Source organism: Mchenga conophoros, linkage group LG23 (genome assembly GCF_057382185.1).
Source record: "Mchenga conophoros isolate Kocher_MC1m ecotype Shallow Benthic linkage group LG23, M_conophoros_male_GT1.1, whole genome shotgun sequence".
Taxonomy (NCBI): Eukaryota; Metazoa; Chordata; class Actinopteri; order Cichliformes; family Cichlidae; genus Mchenga; species Mchenga conophoros.
The window spans coordinates 9,332,159-9,349,661 of record NC_140547.1 but is presented as its reverse complement, the minus strand read 5'-3'; the positions used below and the strand labels follow the sequence as shown (position 1 = coordinate 9,349,661).

At 40.4% G+C, this 17,503-nt stretch overlaps 1 protein-coding gene across 1 annotated transcript; it reads left to right on the top strand.

The window, feature by feature from the left end:
• Positions 1–5,862: 5,862 nt before the first annotated feature.
• On the top strand, positions 5,863–13,027 carry LOC146546672 (serine/threonine-protein kinase Nek1-like). The gene is made up of 12 exons (XM_085265313.1): positions 5,863–6,262; positions 6,628–6,776; positions 7,555–7,651; positions 7,769–7,866; positions 7,970–8,053; positions 8,150–8,217; positions 8,638–8,724; positions 9,196–9,250; positions 9,556–9,756; positions 10,265–10,457; positions 12,346–12,494; positions 12,587–13,027. Exons 2-12 carry the CDS (start codon positions 6,660–6,662, stop codon positions 12,791–12,793), a joined length of 1,356 nt encoding a protein of 451 aa, XP_085121439.1. The 5' UTR covers positions 5,863–6,262; positions 6,628–6,659; the 3' UTR covers positions 12,794–13,027.
• The last annotated feature ends 4,476 nt before the right edge of the window (positions 13,028–17,503 follow it).

Genomic DNA, 17,503 nt, shown 5'->3' with positions numbered 1-17,503 from the left:
CCATACAGGTAAGATAAGATAAGATAAGATAACTCTTTATTGTCATTGCACAGTCATACATAGTACAGTAGTACAATGAAATTGGAAAAACTGTCCTACGTCGGCACTACATATAACACAACACGATATGACACATCACAACGCAACAAACAACACAACACAGTATATTAACTTAGTATAAAAAAGAAGAATAAGTGTATGTGTATTGCACACTGTTATTATTAGTGATGGGATTTCCGGCTCTTTTTAGAGATCCGGCTCTTTCGGCTCCGAACCGGCTCTTCAGGTTGTTTTGTTGCTTTAATTAATTTATTATTAACAATAATATAAAATTATGCACAAAAGGAATTACTAACGTAAAAAAAAGTGGTTTTATTTATATATGTTTATATATAAATATATGCGGTGGCCCCTAGAGACAAAACACGTACAAACTCCAAAACACATTTCTAGCATGAACTGAACTTCCAAAGCAGAGCTACTAGATCACTTAAATTACACAATTGAAAGCATGTGTGTATTGTTTGTGTATTTATACACAGGCACTCATATATATTCAAATAATTTAAAAAAAAGTTCATTTACCTGTTATTACCACACACCAAATCCGGTCGTTGGTACTTGCTGGCTTGTGTAGCCACAAGATAACAAAGGCTCAACACTGCGCCCGGCATCCTGGAGCACTTCTGTTGTCTTTTGTACGTGTTTTGAGTTTTTATGTGCTTCTGAGTTTTTATGTGCTTCTGAGTTTTTATGTGCTTCGGAGTTTGTACGTGTTTTGGAGTTTGTACGTGTTTTTACGTGTTTTGGAGTTTGTACATGCTTCAGAGTTCGTACGTGATTTGAAGTTTGTATGTGCTTTGTCTCTAGGGGCCACCGTAAATATACTTTTATTTATTCACTCCACATAAAATGTAATAAATAAATCATATAATACAAAAATCAACTATTCACATTTCAAGTTTTAACTATTTAAATTTTCAGCTTTTTCCTTTTACAAATTTAAAGTGAAAAGAACACAAAACACTGCAAACCACAACACAATTAAATATAAATTATAATATGAAAACAAACAGAAGATGCACATTCTCTGTCATATGGACCTGCATGAATAAACTTTCTGAATCCTTTATCATCTGCAACCGAAAATAGTTGTGGATGATTACTATATCTTTCTTATGTTGTTGTCCCTGCCTCTCTTTCTCTCTCTCTGTCTCTGTTCCTGTGCTACTGAGTGTAACTACCGCCCCTCCCCCCTCTGCCCAGCGTAAAGCACAAGGCTCGCGTGCAGAGTGAAGCGGGAAAAAAGTGCGAGAGAGAGGCTGAGAAAAAAAAAAAAAAAAAAAAACCCACGTGACGGCTCGCGATAAGGAGCCGGCTCGCGTCGTTCACGTCAAAGACCCGGCTCTAAGAGCCATTTCGTTCGCGAACGACCCATCACTAGTTATTATTGCACATTAATTATTATTGCACCTTGTTATAAATATAAATATTATTGTTATCGTTTTAAACATTGTTACCTCCCCCCTAAAAAGTCCAGGGAGGTATCCAGTCAGGTCAGCTATTTACACTGATCAGGGCTATTGCCCTGTTGTAAAAGCTGTCCTTGAGTCTATTTGTTCGGGACCTCAGCAGCAGTGGCGGCTGGCCCATAGGGGGCGCTCGGGCTCCGCCCCCCCAAATGTGGAGGAGTAAAAATATATATTTTTAAAAAATTCATCAATGATAGTTTTACTATGTGTGTGCCCATATACAGCCAGACGTATTTTAACATTTTCACCAGCTGACTCATTAAAGTTCAACCAACAAACGGTGTTTTTCTTCTTCTGGGGCGCTCGTCAAAGCGCCCTTGATATGCAGCGAAATAGCCTATCATTAAATGGTTGCCAGGGGAAAATAATAAATATTTGACCTATCAGCGTCGCTGAATTAAATGGTTTGGGGGCGCTTAAAATTGCGCCCCTGCAGAAAACGCGCGAAGATTTGCTGTTCTAGAATTTTACCTCAGTCAGTAGCCTAAGTGAGCTATAAGGTCAGAGAGAGACGATGGCAGCGGTATTGTTAACGGTTGAGGCACAGCCTCCCCCAAATTCGGTTAGATCGCTTCTAACCTACCCTTTTGCCAGAAGGACAATGGCAGAAAAACTGCAAGTTAAAGAGTTGGGACCTGACAAGCCCGAAATTCAACTAACCCAGGCAACGAAGGAGAAGTCAAAAGCATACAACAGGACTTTTTGTCGGAGTTGGTTCCAGCGCAAGTCGTGGCTGACAGGCTGTGGAACAGCTAATGCACTTTTTTGTTTCCCGTGCATACTGTTCAAAAGTGACAAGTGTGATTTGACGTGGACACAATCTGGACAAACCGATTTAAAGCACCTCTCCGAACGAATCAAGAAACATGAAAGCTCACGAGTTCATATGGACAACAGTGTAAAGCTAGCTGTGCTAGGGAAAACTAGCATAGCGGCGCAGCTAGATGATGGACATCGGATTGCTTTAAGAAGGCACAACGAAGAGGTAGATAAAAACCGTCATATTTTATCTAAAATCATCGATTGTATTAAGTTTTGTGGTGCTTTTGAGCTAGCAATGCGGGGACGCATTTAGCCCACCCCCCCCAATCAGTTTACAGTTGTTTTCAATAGTTATTTTTCATTCATTCAAAAAAAAAAAAAAAAAAAATCTGTTCATGTTCATTTTTACAAATCTATACAAATGGCCAGAATATTTAAATTTAAATTAAAATTGTGTTGTTTGATGTACTCATTAACCCTTTACAGCCGATCGGAGCGGGCACGCTCTGTTTTGCGTAACTATTTTTAAATCCCGGTAGCTCTGCAACCAAGTAAGCTAGCGCAATAATTTTTTTTGCATATGAAACTGGAGGAGTTGTACTTACATCTTATGCCATCAGCTTGTCCTCGGTCACAGTTTCCTTCCACATATAGCTTTGCAAAAACTGCATAAAAATCACTTGCAGCAACAAAAACATGATATTCCAGAAACACGCTTCGCCGATCCATCAGCTGTTTGTAACACTTCCTACGTCCATCAGCGCGAACTATCACATGACCGCATGACCTGCCCGAAACCGGAAGTGACGTCATTTTGCGGAAATGTAGTTTTTTACGATCGAGGCCTTATGAGCTTGTGTTTTACTTGTTATGTGTTTTAAAAAGTTATGTTTGACTTTATGACTTTCTGTGTCGTTTCTGGGATGCTTAAGACTCATATTGCACTGCTGGAAATAGTTTATTTTGATGCATATGCTGTTATTTTGCAAATTTGCACTACAATATTTATTTTTGTTTTTCCTGCAGTATATAAAAATTGGTGTATTTCAAAAATAAAACTATGAAGACACTCAAAATAAATTTCCTGTGGTGGGAAACTAGTTTGTGTAACTTTTTTGTATTTACAGTTTTGAGGGATAAGCCTCTTAAATTTCTCTAACTAGAAATATATGTTAAAAAAACAAAAACGATTTTCAATTTTTTTGTAGTTTATTGCACTTTTTTGCAATTTATGTAATTACTATGCACCTAATGCAGACATATTATTAAAGTTTGGGCTATAATGGTTGTATTGATGTATAGCAACTTGAAATGCTCCCAAAAATGGCTCCACAGCATGTAAAAATATAATATAAGCTCTGGCGAACTTGGTTCTATGGTAGGTCTTAAAGGGTTAAATGGGTCATTTTAGTCGATATCATAAAAATTGCCCCCCCTGAGATTTTTTTCAGGAGCCGCCACTGCTCAGCAGCCTGAACCTCCTGCCAGACGGCAGCAGCTTAAACACCCGGTGTCCTGGGTGTGTGCAGTCCCGTAGGATGCTGCGTGCCCTCTTGAGACAGCGAGTGCTGTACAGGTCCTTCAGGGAGGGAAGAGGATGTCCAATGATTTTTTGGGCCATGTTGATGACCCTCTGGAGTGCCTCTCTGTGTGCTGTGGTGCAGCTGTAGAACCACACACCGATGCAGTACGTCAGCACACTTTCAATGGAGCAGCGGTAGAAGACGGTCAGCAGCTCCTTCTTCAGGTCCATTTTTCTGAGGATTCTCAGAAAGTGGAGACGCTGTTGGGCCTTCTTTAAGACCGCAGAGGTGTTAGAGCTCCATTGGAGGTCTGTGTCTATGTGCACACCCAGAAACTTGAAACTGGAGACCCTTTCCACGCACTCCCCGTTGATGCTGACAGGCTGCAGCTCGGACTTCCTCCTTCTGAAGTCAACTACCAGTTCTTTTGTTTTGGTGGTATTGAGGTCCAGGTTGTTATCTGCACACCAATCTGACAGCCTCTGAACTTCAGCTCTGTATGCAGTCTCATCTCCCCCTGAGATGAGCCCCACCACGGTGGTATCATCTGCAAACTTGATGACTGTGTTGTCTGGGTGGGAACTAACACAGTCATGTGTGTACAGAGTGTACAGTAGGGGACTCAGTACACAGCCTTGTGGAGAGCCGATGTTGAGGCTGAGGGCTGAGGAAAGATGAGGCCCCACTCTAACTCTCTGTACACGGTCTGAGAGGAAGTCTCTGATCCAGCGGCAGGTGGTGGAAGGAAGTCCAATTTCCAGCAGTTTAACTATTAGTCTGTCCGGGAGTATCGTATTGAAAGCAGAGCTAAAGTCAACAAAGAGCAGCCTGGCGTAACGGCCCTGCACTTCCAGGTGAGAGATGGTGGTGTGGAGCGTTGTAGCAATGGCATCTTCAGTTGATCTGTTAGCTCTGTATGCAAACTGGAGCAGGTCGAGTGTGGGTGGCAAGCAGGACATGATGTGACGTCGGACCAGTTTCTCGAAGCACTTCATTATAACAGGTGTTAGAGCAACTGGTCGGTAGTCGTTGAGGCTGCTAATGTTAGTACGCTTTGGCAGTGGGACAATTGTGGCTGACTTTAGGCACGGCGGGATGCAGGACTGGGACAGTGAAGTGTTGAAGATCTTAGTGAAGACCCCAGCCAGCTGGTCTGCACAATCTTTTAGGACCTTTGCGGTTACCCCATCTGGTCCGGTGGCCTTCCTGGGGTTCACTGCCCTCAGTGTGCGCCTCACCTCATATTCCTGCACTATGAGGCTTGGGCTGCTGCTGTCCGATGTTTTTGCTGCTGCTGCCTCTGGTCCCTTCACCTCAAAGCGTGCGAAGAAGTGGTTCAGCTCCTCCGCAAGCTCCGCGTTACCCTCAGTCAACGTGGTATTGCCAGGTTTGTAGTTGGTTAAGTGCTGAACTCCCTGCCATACCTGTCGTGAGTTTTTGGTGCTGAAGTGGTCTTCGATCCTTCTCTTGTACGCTGCCTTGGCCTCTCTGATGCCTCTTTTCAACTCAGATCTGGCTGCACTGTACTGCATACCATCACCGGATCTAAAAGCGGTGTCACGTTGCTTCAGCAGGACCTGGACCTCTTTAGTCATCCAGGGTTTCTGGTTGGAATACACCCGGAGACGTTTGTCCACAGTGACACTGTTGACACAGAAGTTAATATATGAGAGCACTGATGTTGTGTGCTCTTCAAGGTCCTGATGTTCGAACACGCTCCAGTCCGTGTTTTCAAAACAGTCCTGCAGCTGATGTGATGCACCTTCTGGCCAGGGGGCTCTTCTCCTAATGGGAGTGTATGCAGGGATCAACAGCATGGACATGTGGTCTGACAAACCTAGATGTGGTAGAGGGGTTGCTCTGTAGCCTTTTTGGATGTTGCTGCAGGCTTTATCCAATGTGTTTTCCCCCCTCGTTGCACATTTAATATGCTGTTCAAATCTGGGGAATACTGACCTTAAATCAGCATGGTTGAAGTCCCCAGCTATAATGTGCACTGCGTTTGGATGGGAGTTCTGCTGGTTGCTTATTGTCTTGTGCAGCTCCTCCATGGCAGAGTTAGGTATTAGGAGGATAGTGTGTTACTAAATTTAGCGAAGCTCTGTGGTTTAGATACATAATATGAAAATACTAAATGAAGTACCTAAAAAATAAATACATTTTAACTAAATTAATCGCCAAACGTTACACGTTCTCCATGCTTCTCAGTTGGTTTGCGGTTGCTATGGAAAATGTCCACAGCAACGGTGTCATTGGGGGCGGAGACTGGTAAGCGTCATCCACAATAAAAGATGATGGACAGTCGTGTCCACCAATTAATGTTCGGTCTTGGTACATCTGACCAATGAAAACGTACAAAAAATGTAGCCGTAGTTAGATAGAGAGTGCGAGGACAGTATCAAGTACCCAAACCTCTATGAGAAAGGCAGCGAGAAAAGACTAATGGTAAGGCACACAGAAACGTATACGGCTACACAGTGAGCCGGTGATATTATATCAGTTAGAGTTTTGTACATTCACAAGGTAAATATTTTATGAAGCTCCCATCTTCTTCTAGCTTCTAAGTAACGGGAACGCTAGCTGTTTTGCTACCAGCTGTGTTGTGTCTTGCATCTCAGCATCACAGTCCGTCTCTTTCTGTCTGACAGCGGTCCACAATGGAGCTAACATTACATTTCCCGGACGACGCACAATTGTCATTATTAAGACTACCAAATGTTTGCCTTTTATAAAGCTTCTGTCACGGAACCCTCGATTAAAGCCTAGTTACACCGAGCAATAGCATTAGCATGTTCTTGATGTCTTTGTAGATCCAGCATGTGGAGCCAGTCATTCCAATAACATGGACAAGTACGAAAAGGTGAAGAAAATTGGGGAAGGTTCATTTGGAAAGGCTATCCTGGTCAAATCCAAAGATCATGGACACCAATATGTCATTAAGGAGATTGGCATATCTGGAGTAAGCTTCTGTGCATATTTTTTACACAAGCTGTCATGGTCCTGGGCCATGTGGGCCCAGTATTCTTAGTTTTCATGTATTTTTGTATTTTGTTCTTTATTTAGGCCATGCTTCCTGGGTTGATCTGTTACGTTGTTCCTTATGTGTTTTCCCTTCGTGACTCTTACCCCCTGTGTGCCCCTCTGTGTATTTATGAGCCCTCGTCTCTCTTTGTGCTTTATTCTATGTTTTCCCCAGCCCGTTATGTCTGCGTTCTCCCCGTGCTCTCTCTCCTCCTGTTTGAACCTCTGTGTACTTCCTGCTTTACTTTGCCCATCTCCCATCAGTGTTACGTTCACTCCTGCCGTGTCTTGTTATGATTATCAGTGTCACCTGTGTTCCCCGTGTGCATCCACTTCCCCTGATCATCCCTCATGTGTATTTAGTCTCTGTGTTTCGTACAGTCTGTGTCGCGTCGTCTGTGTTCCCACCCTCCGTGTTTCCATGCCCGGTCTATTGTATTCCAAGTCATAGCCTTACCTTAGTTTATTCCCAGTTTAGGTTTCTGTTTAGTTATTGCTCTTGTGCTGCCCTTATTCTGGTTTGCTTCTTTTGTATCCATCAGCCACAATAAAAGGTTCGCTTTTTGTTTAAGTTCACTTCCGTGTCACTCGTGTCTGCACCTGAGTCCTCCACGCACTCTCCACACGGTCTGTCACAGCGGACCGTGACACAAGCTTGGCATGTTCTTTTCAGCGTGCGCTTCATCTCGTTACCCTCCTCTTCATTACTTTGACAGATGTCCAGCAAAGAGAGGCAGGAATCTCGGAAGGAAGTTGCTGTTCTTGCCAACATGAGTCATCCAAACATCGTCCAGTATAAGGAATCTTTTGAAGGTATTAATGCCATTCAAATAGCTCATCTGTTTATGTGAAGAAACTATTATCAAATGTGCACTGTGTGATAACTACATACTATAAGTTTTTTTTATTTTATTTGTATTTTTTTCCCAGAGGGTGGCTGCCTGTATATTGTGATGGACTACTGCGAGGGTGGAGACCTATTCAAAAAGATCAACTCTCAGAAAGGGGTACTGTTCTCAGAAGCGCAAGTAAGCCAGCAACTACTCAAGGCAGTCACTGTGCAAACAGTATACAGATATTTGGTTAAACTGATCACAATACATATGGTTTACTGTAGTCTCCCTTTTTGAGATCCTAGATTGGTTTGTGCAGATCTGCCTAGCGCTCAAGCATGTGCACGATCGAAAAATTCTCCACAGAGACATAAAATCACAGGTATTGTTTCATAAATCACAAGATTCCCTTTAAGTGATAAGTTGTTTGTTTGCATGTATTGGATTATTTACATGTGTTCTCATAATGCTTGTGTAGAACATCTTTTTGACAAAAGATGGAACAGTTCAGCTTGGAGACTTTGCAATTGCAAGGGTGCTGAACAGGTATGCACACTGTTGTCTAAATAGCCCTGCAGTTTTTCATTAAGCATAGATTCCAGACTAAAAGTTGAAGAACACTTTGCATTTCTGGTAATAAGACATTCTGTTTTACTATATTTAAAAAATATTATAGTTTATTTTGTTGAAGTTTGTTATTTGTACACTTTTTAACTGTTCTTACACAGAAATATATTTTGGTTAAATCAAATATGTCTGATCTTATAATGTATTACGTGTTTTATGTATTTATACATTATATTCTGAGGTTCTTAGGTGCATTTATTATTGATGTTGATTTTTTCCCTTTTTTACAGCTGTTTTTGCTTTGATTTATGTCATTGTTTGTATTTTTGCACATTAGACAGTGCTTATTTGAAATATTGAAGCTTTAATATTAAAATGTGCTATTTTTCTGTTTTTCAGCACTGTAGAACTGGCAAGAACATGCATAGGAACACCATATTACCTGTCACCAGAGATCTGTGAAAATAAACCATACAATAACAAAAGGTACTTGGACTTCTGGAATATCGTACATTGGTGTCTAGTTGTCAAGCAAATTCAATAGTAATCAATGGGACAAGGTGTCTCCCCACTGAATCTTGAGTCTGCAGGATTAGGTGGTGGCTACAGTGTAATGTAAGGAGATCACCTCGCCTTTTTATTGAGTAAACTTGCTCGCTTACATCTACAGCAGGAAGCTGGTATTGATTTTTCTCCTTAACTATTTTAAGTGTACATGCAATTTAACCCACTTTAGTTACAATGAGTGAAGTAAATTTAGCTCAGTCTAAATGATCTGGAGTTTTCTTGTCAATAAAGTCTTATTTTCATCTCAGTTTATAAAAGGAAAGTAAAGGGCATGCACTTGACTGTTGATACCTTATTGAATGAATAATAAACTTAACCCAGAACTTATCCCTGCCCACCCATTTGTATGTTCTCGCCTCTCATTTTCCTTGCTTTTCCTTCCTGCTGCAGTGATATTTGGGCCCTAGGGTGTGTTCTGTATGAAATGTGCACTCTTAAGCATGCAGTAAGTATTCTGTGTGAGCTGTTTAATTATAATTATACAGTATTTTAAGGTGTTTTATGCAGCATTTACTGTTCTCTCACATACTAATTTTGATCTCTTCCCTGTATATTCTATATGTATAACTGTAGTTAGATAATGTACTGTTAGATAATACACTGAAATTAATTTCCAGTATATTAATTCCTAATTTAATCTGTAATCCAGTACAGTCCCCACATTAAGAATCCCTATATAGTTCAATTGTCTTCAGTAATTTCTATGCAGTGGTTACAGCTGTGTGAGCCTTTGCATTTGTTTATTCTCAGTTTGAGGCTGGCAACATGAAGAACTTGGTTCTTAAGATAATTCGTGGGTCGTACCCTCCTGTGTCTTGTCACTACTCCCAAGAACTGCGATCTCTCCTTGCACAGCTGTTTAAACGCGACCCTCGAGAGCGACCCTCAGTCAACAGCATACTGGACAAACCTTTCCTCTCCTGCAGGATTGAGAAGTTTCTCACACCACAGGTAGACTCTGCAGCTGATTGTTAATTCTTTGGGTTTTTGTTTTTTTTTGTTTTTTGCAAAAGGAAATAACTTTTACATTTTTAAATAATAAATGGCTCGTTTACTAATTATCTGTTACAATTCAACAACAAATTCTGTAATCATAAATGTCTATCCTAGATTGACGACTTCAAATGACAGTCATTTTAATCCCTGTTATGTGCATTTATGCATAAAGATTTTAGTTTATAAATGTAGCATATCCCATATTTTCAGGGAGCATTTAATTTGCGAGACAATCGAAAAATGCATGCAATAAACACCGATTGAACACTCATTCCTTACTCTGAGTGTGTTGGGTGGTTTTTTTTTTTTTCTTTTTTTTCTTGGGGGTGTCTCTGTGTGATTAGTTTCACTAAAATTATCTCATGGTCTAATGATAGCTTTGGAGTTTTCCGCCAACAGCACGGAGGTGGGCCTTAGTGAATGCTTTAAACGTATGTATTTATGGAGGTGCCTAATTTTCAAGGTTTCCAGCTGCAGCACCCCAGAAGACCTGGCAGACTTGAAAAGTCACCTTGGGGACTGGATTGCAGGCTGTGGTATCCCTGACATCTACACTGCCACACTACTTGATGTTAAGAGGATAAGGGGCGAGATCCGAGGTCCCAGATGGAGCCAGAAAGCCTGCAGACAAGAAACCAGCTGGAAAACACAAACCGGTTAGTAGGCTGTTATTGTTGATGACAAGCTGGTATGACCGAGGATAAGGGGCGAGATTGTATCTCATTTTGCGTTTCACAGGTGAGAATTTGTTAGAAAATTACAAAGTACTTTCCTGGTCAGTGCTCGTCTTCCCATTGTGTTCCCCCCTAATAGTTAACACTTAAACAAATCATCAATCTGCTGAGTTTATATCTGTATTGCAGTTAAGGTGGTGTTTAAATTGACAAAACTTTTTTTTTTGTTTCACAATTTTGCTATGTTGTATGAATTGAGAGTACAATCTGTGGTCAACAGGGTTGCCAGCATGATTCAGCAGTTTGTTGCCGGTATGGACTCGTGTGGTCGGTTCTGGCAAATGGTGAAGAGATGCTGGAAGCAGTTCCTTCCTGTATTTACAAATGCAGGAAATAAACTTACAAGGAACAGCTTCCAGGATCTCTTCACCATTGGATGGAGTCCAGCTGGAAGTAACAGACGTGAAGAAGAGGAAGCAACCATCTTTCAGTGGGAATGGTGGCTTATGGCCATTCAGGGTGAGTACATAGAATACAACACATGTCTTGTTTCTGTTTGAATTGCTTCAGGCATTTCATGTTAAATACAGTGTCCACAATACAAAATACAGACAACTAAATCGAAACAACACTTGGGTGCAATAAAACCTTAGAACTTTGCAAAATCCACCCCTTCTTAGAGCATATGAGGAAGTTTTTGATTATTTTACCTTTTTAGGTGAGGTATTTGAAAGGAAACCACCTACAACAAATATTTTTGGAAGATTATTTCTTTTATCCTCTGTCATCTCTACCAGATCTTGCTTGTTTAGACTGATAGATAGGATGTAATTTGATTTTCATTGTGATTTCTGGTAAAACATTAATTTTATTACATGACCGAAAACTTCTAACACTAAAATATTAAATAGTTATATTACATACTTGTATTTAAAATATGGTAAAATTTATGATTCAATTGTATTAGCACATCTGAGAATTAAGTAAATGGTAAATGGCCTGTATTTGTATAGCGCTTTACTAAAGCAGTCATCCACACATTCACACACTGGTGATGGCAGCTACATTGTAGCCACAGCCACACTGACAGAGGCGAGGCTGCCGGACACTGGCGCCACCGGGCCCTCTGACCACCACCAGTAGGCAACGGGTGAAGTGTCTCTGTGGTTTAGATACATAATACGAAAATACTAGATGAAGTAACTAAAAAATAAATACATTTTAACTAAATTAATCGCCAAACGTTACACGTTCTCCATGCTTCTCAGTTGGTTTGCGGTTGCTATGGAAAATGTCCACAGCAACGGTGTCATTGGGGGCGGAGACTGGTAAGCGTCATCCACAATAAAAGATGATGGACAGTCGGGTCCACCAATTAATGTTCGGTCTTGGTACATCTGTCCAATGAAAACGTACAAAAAATGTAGCCGTAGTTAGATAGAGAGTGCGAGGACAGTATCAAGTACCCAAACCTGTATGAGAAAGGCAGCGAGAAAAGACTAATGGTAAGGCACACAGAAACGTATACGGCTACACAGTGAGCCGGTGATATTATATCAGTTAGAGTTTTGTACATTCACAAGGTAAATATTTTATGAAGCTCCCATCTTCTTCTAGCTTCTAAGTAACGGGAACGCTAGCTGTTTTGCTACCAGCTGTGTTGTGTCTTGCATCTCAGCATCACAGTCCGTCTCTTTCTGTCTGACAGCGGTCCACAATGGAGCTAACATTACATTTCCAGGACGACGCACAATTGTCATTATTAAGACTACCAAATGTTTGCCTTTTATAAAGCTTCTGTCATGGAACCATCGATTAAAGCCTAGTTACACCGAGCAATAGCATTAGCATGTTCTTGATGTCTTTGTAGATCCAGCATGTGGAGCCAGTCATTCCAATAACATGGACAAGTACGAAAAGGTGAAGAAAATTGGGGAAGGTTCATTTGGAAAGGCTATCCTGGTCAAATCCAAAGATCATGGACACCAATATGTCATCAAGGAGATTGGCATATCTGGAGTAAGCTTCTGTGCATATTTTTTACACAAGCTTGGCATGTTCTTTTCAGCGTGCGCTTCATCTCGTTACCCTCCTCTTCATTACTTTGACAGATGTCCAGCAAAGAGAGGCAGGAATCTCGGAAGGAAGTTGCTGTTCTTGCCAACATGAGTGGAAGAGGAAGCGTGTGTGTGGATTTCCCCCCCCCCTTCTCACCCTGGACCCCCTCCCAACTCACTGTACATATATTTTGCACTAAGGTGATCCCTATTGTAAATAAATCCCCTTTTTGTTTCCTTGAAAGAACTGTCTGCGCATGAGTCCGTTCAGTAGCCGTGACAACCATATTACCTGTCACCAGAGATCTGTGAAAATAAACCATACAATAACAAAAGGTACTTGGACTTCTGGAATATCGTACATTGGTGTCTAGTTGTCAAGCAAATTCAATAGTAATCAATGGGACAAGGTGTCTCCCCACTGAATCTTAAATCTGCAGGATTAGGCGGTGGCTACAGTGTAATGTAAGGATATCACCTCGCCTTTTTATTGAGTAAACTTGCTCGCTTACATCTACAGCAGGAAGCTGGTATTGATTTTTCTCCTTAACTATTTTAAGTGTACATGCAATTTAACCCACTTTAGTTACAATGAGTGAAGTCAATTTAGCCCAGTCTAAATGATCTAGAGTTTTCTTGTCAATAAAGTCTTGTTTTCATCTCAGTTTATAAAAAGAAAGTAAAGGGCATACACTTGACTGTTGATACCTTATTGCAGCGGTCCCCAACCCCCGGGCCTCGGACCGGTACCGGTCCATGAGTCGTTTGGTACCGGGCCTCGAGAGTTGAGGCTCAGGCGTGAAATGTATAGTTTTCAAGGTTTTTATCGGTTTTCAGCGTTATTTTTGTTATCATTTTTATCGTTTACTCGGTTTTCCTGGGTCTTTTCACGTGTGTTATGAATTACTGATGGGATTTCCGGCTCTTTTTAGAGAACCGGCTCTTTCGGTTCGGCTCACTAAAAAGAGCTGGCTCTTTCGGCTCCGAACCGACTCTTCAGGTTGTTTTGTTGCTTTAATTAATTTATTATTAATAATATAAAATTATGCACAAAAGGAATTACTAATGTAAAAAAAAGTGGTTTTATTCATATATGTTTATATATAAATATATGCGGTGGCCCCTAGAGACAAAACACGTACAAACTCCAAAAAGCACATACAAACTCCAAAACTCATTTCTAGCATTTCTAGCATAGGTGATCTAGGTAGCTCTGAACTTCCAAAACAGAGCTACCTAGATCACTTAAATTACACCATTGAAAGCATGGAAGCATATGTGTATTGTTTGTGTATTTATACACAGGTTTTGAGTTTTTATGTGCTTCTGAGTTTTTACGTGTTTTGGAGTTTGTACATGTTTTTACGTGTTTTGGAGTTTTTACGTGTTTTGGAGTTTTTACGTGTTTTGGAGTTTTTACGTGTTTTGGAGTTTTTACGTGTTTTGGAGTTTGTACGTGCTTCAGGGTTTGTACATGCTTCAGGGTTCGTACGTGATTTGAAGTTTGTACATGCTTTGTCTCTAGGGGCCACCGTAAATATACTTTTATTTATTCACGCCACATAAAATGTAATAAATAAATCATATAATACAAAAACCTACTAGTCACAGTTAAACTTTTAACTATTTAAATTTTCAGCTTTTTCCTTTTAAACCAATTTAAAGTGAAACAACACAAAACACTGCAAACCACAACACAATTAAATATAAATTAAAATATGAAAACAAAAATAAGATGCACATTCTCTGTCATATGGGCCTGTATGTATAAACTTTCTGTATCCTTTATCATCTGCAACTGGAAATAGTTGTGGATGATTACTATACCTTTCTAATGTGATGTTGTTGTCCCTGGCTCTCTTTCTCTCTCTCTCCCTCCTGCTCTGTTCCTGTGCTACTGAGTGCAACTACCGCCCCTCTTCCAAGCATAAAGCACAAGGCTCGCATGCTGAGTGAAGCCGAAAAAAGTGCGAGAGAGAGGGTGAGAGAAAGACAATAAAAACCCCCACGGCTCGCGTCGTTCACGTCAAAGACCCGGCTCTAAGAGCCATTTCGTTCGCGACCGACACATCACTAATGTTCTCGCCTCTCATTTTCCTTGCTTTTCCTTCCTGCTGCAGTGATATTTGGGCCCTAGGGTGTGTTCTGTATGAAATGTGCACTCTTAAGCATGCAGTAAGTATTCTGTGTGAGCTGTTTAATTATTATTATACAGTATTTTAAGGTGTTTTATGCAGCATTACTGTTCTCTCACATACTAATTTTGATCTCTTCCCTGTATATTCTATATGTATAACTGTAGTTAGATAATACACTGAAATTAATTTCCAGTATATCCATCCATTCGCTTCCGCTTGTCCTTTTCAGGGTCGCGGGGGGCGCTGGAGCCTATCCCAGCTGTCATAGGGCGAGAGGCGGGGTACAGCTGTGTGAGCCTTTGCATTTGTTTATTCTCAGTTTGAGGCTGGCAACATGAAGAACTTGGTTCTTAAGATAATTCGCGGGTCGTACCCTTTATAGCCATAAAAAGTGCTATAAAAAGATTATACATTAATATTTTTTTCCACTTTAAATTAGCCAATCTTTTAGACCTACTTCTCCTTGAAATATTCATATAAAGTTTTAATTATATTTCGCGGATTTTAACCCTTTATATCCCGGTTTTGTCACATGAGCGCACAGCTTTTTTAGCGGAAAAAAACAAAAAAATGAAATATTTTCCATAAAATACATTTGAAAGTTATATTTTATTGTAATTATAATTAGGCCTTTGGATGGTCCAAAGATACTATTTTTTGGCAGAAGCACACTAAATGTCATATAGTGCCATATCAGGTTTTTCATGTTTTCCTTACACTAAATGCTTATTACCTCGTTTTTTTATAAAATAAAATTTAAAAAAAGATGTCTAAATAACAATACAAAGATCACTTTGAACCAGAAAAACATTTATTTTACAAGGATGAACATGAACATTTAAGTTGCTGGTAATCGGGAAAGTTGTGCGTCTGCCGGCGGCTCTCCGTGGCTCCACCGCTATGGGCTCAAAATGTGGTCATAAATATTTTGTACTTGTAAAAAAGATTTGTATGTGTAAAAAAGATTTGTATGTGTAAAAAAGATTTGTGTGTGCGTAAAAAAGATTTTTACGTGTAAAAAGAATTTGTGTGTGCGTAAAAAAGATTTGTACGTGTAAAAAAGATTTGTGTGTGCGCAAAAAAGATTTGTATGTGTAAAAGGAATTTGTGTGTGCATAAAAAAGATTTGTGTGTGCGTAAAAAAGATTTGTATGTGTAAAAAAGATTTGTGTGTGGACTTAGAAAAAAACCCCTGCAAGTTACAAGTACGGATATTTGACCCTATTTTTCTTCCCTTCATCTGATTGGTCAATGTCATGTCAATCACAAATGTAACAATCCAATCAGAGAACAGATGGGTTTGGCTGTCGGAGGGGCGCTGTTTTGAACTGCAGGTCCTTGAAGGGTGATACCGTTTGAAGCTGGAGGATCGCTATATAAATATCCGATAGCAGCTAGGTCCCCTAACTTTCAGTAGCTGTTGAAAGGATAAAGTTGTGGTATATCAGTGGTTAGAAATAACATTATTACTTTAGGATTAGTTTAACACAAAGTCAGGGCTGACCCAGGACCATTGCTGTGAGTCACAGTGCGCAGCATAAAAGTCCTTTCACATCGGATGCAGGATACGCTGCTAATGCTAACTGCTAACTAAAAGCAAAGGATCCAGAATATGTTACGCTGGCTGCTGGGCTCTGTGGGTTTTTGCAGCAGCTCTACCTGTACTAGATGCACCTGCTCCTTGTCTTTTCTATCTCTGACTTTATGTCCTCTACAAGAGTTTGTTTTTTTTGCTAGTTCTTCAAATGTTCAATAAAAACATGTATGCTAATTCATAACAAAGAAAGCTTTGTAATGAAGACTGTCATTTCCAAAACACTGCCCGCCCCCACCCCGCGGTCCGCAGCGCTGTTGAAAAGGCTGTGGAAGTCCCTGTATTAAACACGTAGACCTGTGACACAAAAATCACCAAACTCGGACGACCACAGACTGTTTTCCTTCGTGGTGATGAAGGAAAACGCTGGGTTGGCATGTAAAAGGGCATTTACTCCCTTCAAAGACCTGCAGTTCAAAAAAAGCGCCCCTCGACAGCCAAACCCATCTGTTCTCTGATTGGATTGTTACATTTGTGATTGACATGACATTGACCAATCAGATGAAGGGAAGAAAAATAGGGTCAAAAATCCGTACTTGTAACTTGCAGGGATTTTTTTTCTAAGTCCACACACAAATCTTTTTTACGCACACGCAAATCTTTTTTACACATACAAATCTTTTTTGCGCACACACAAATCTTTTTTACACGTACAAATCTTTTTTACGCACACACAAATTCTTTTTACACATACAAATCTTTTTTACGCACACACAAAATCTTTTTACACATACAAATCTTTTTTACACATACAAATCTTTTTTACAAGTACAAAATATTTATGACCACATTTTGAGCCCATACACCGCCCGCTGCAAGTAGCTCAGCGGTGGGATAGTGGTTGGGTCCCGGTGTCCCCCAGCACGACACGAAACAAATATATAATTTTCCTGTTGTAGCCTTCACACCGAGTGTACCGACACTAATTTTTCACTCTGTTTGTTATTCGTGACACACAGATACTACTTTGCTTGCGCATAATCAAAATTTAGTGGATCTAATTTGGCATGGCAGGTCACACAGCACGATAAAAAATAATAATAATAATAATGGATTGGATTTATATAGCGCTTTTCAAGGCACCCAAAGCGCTTTACAATGCCACTATTCATTCACTCTTGCATTCACACACTGGTGGAGGCAAGCTACGGTTGTAGCCACAGCTGCCGCAAGCTCTGCGTTACCCTCAGTCAACGTGGTATTGCCAGGTTTGTAGTTGGTTAAGTGCTGAACTCCCTG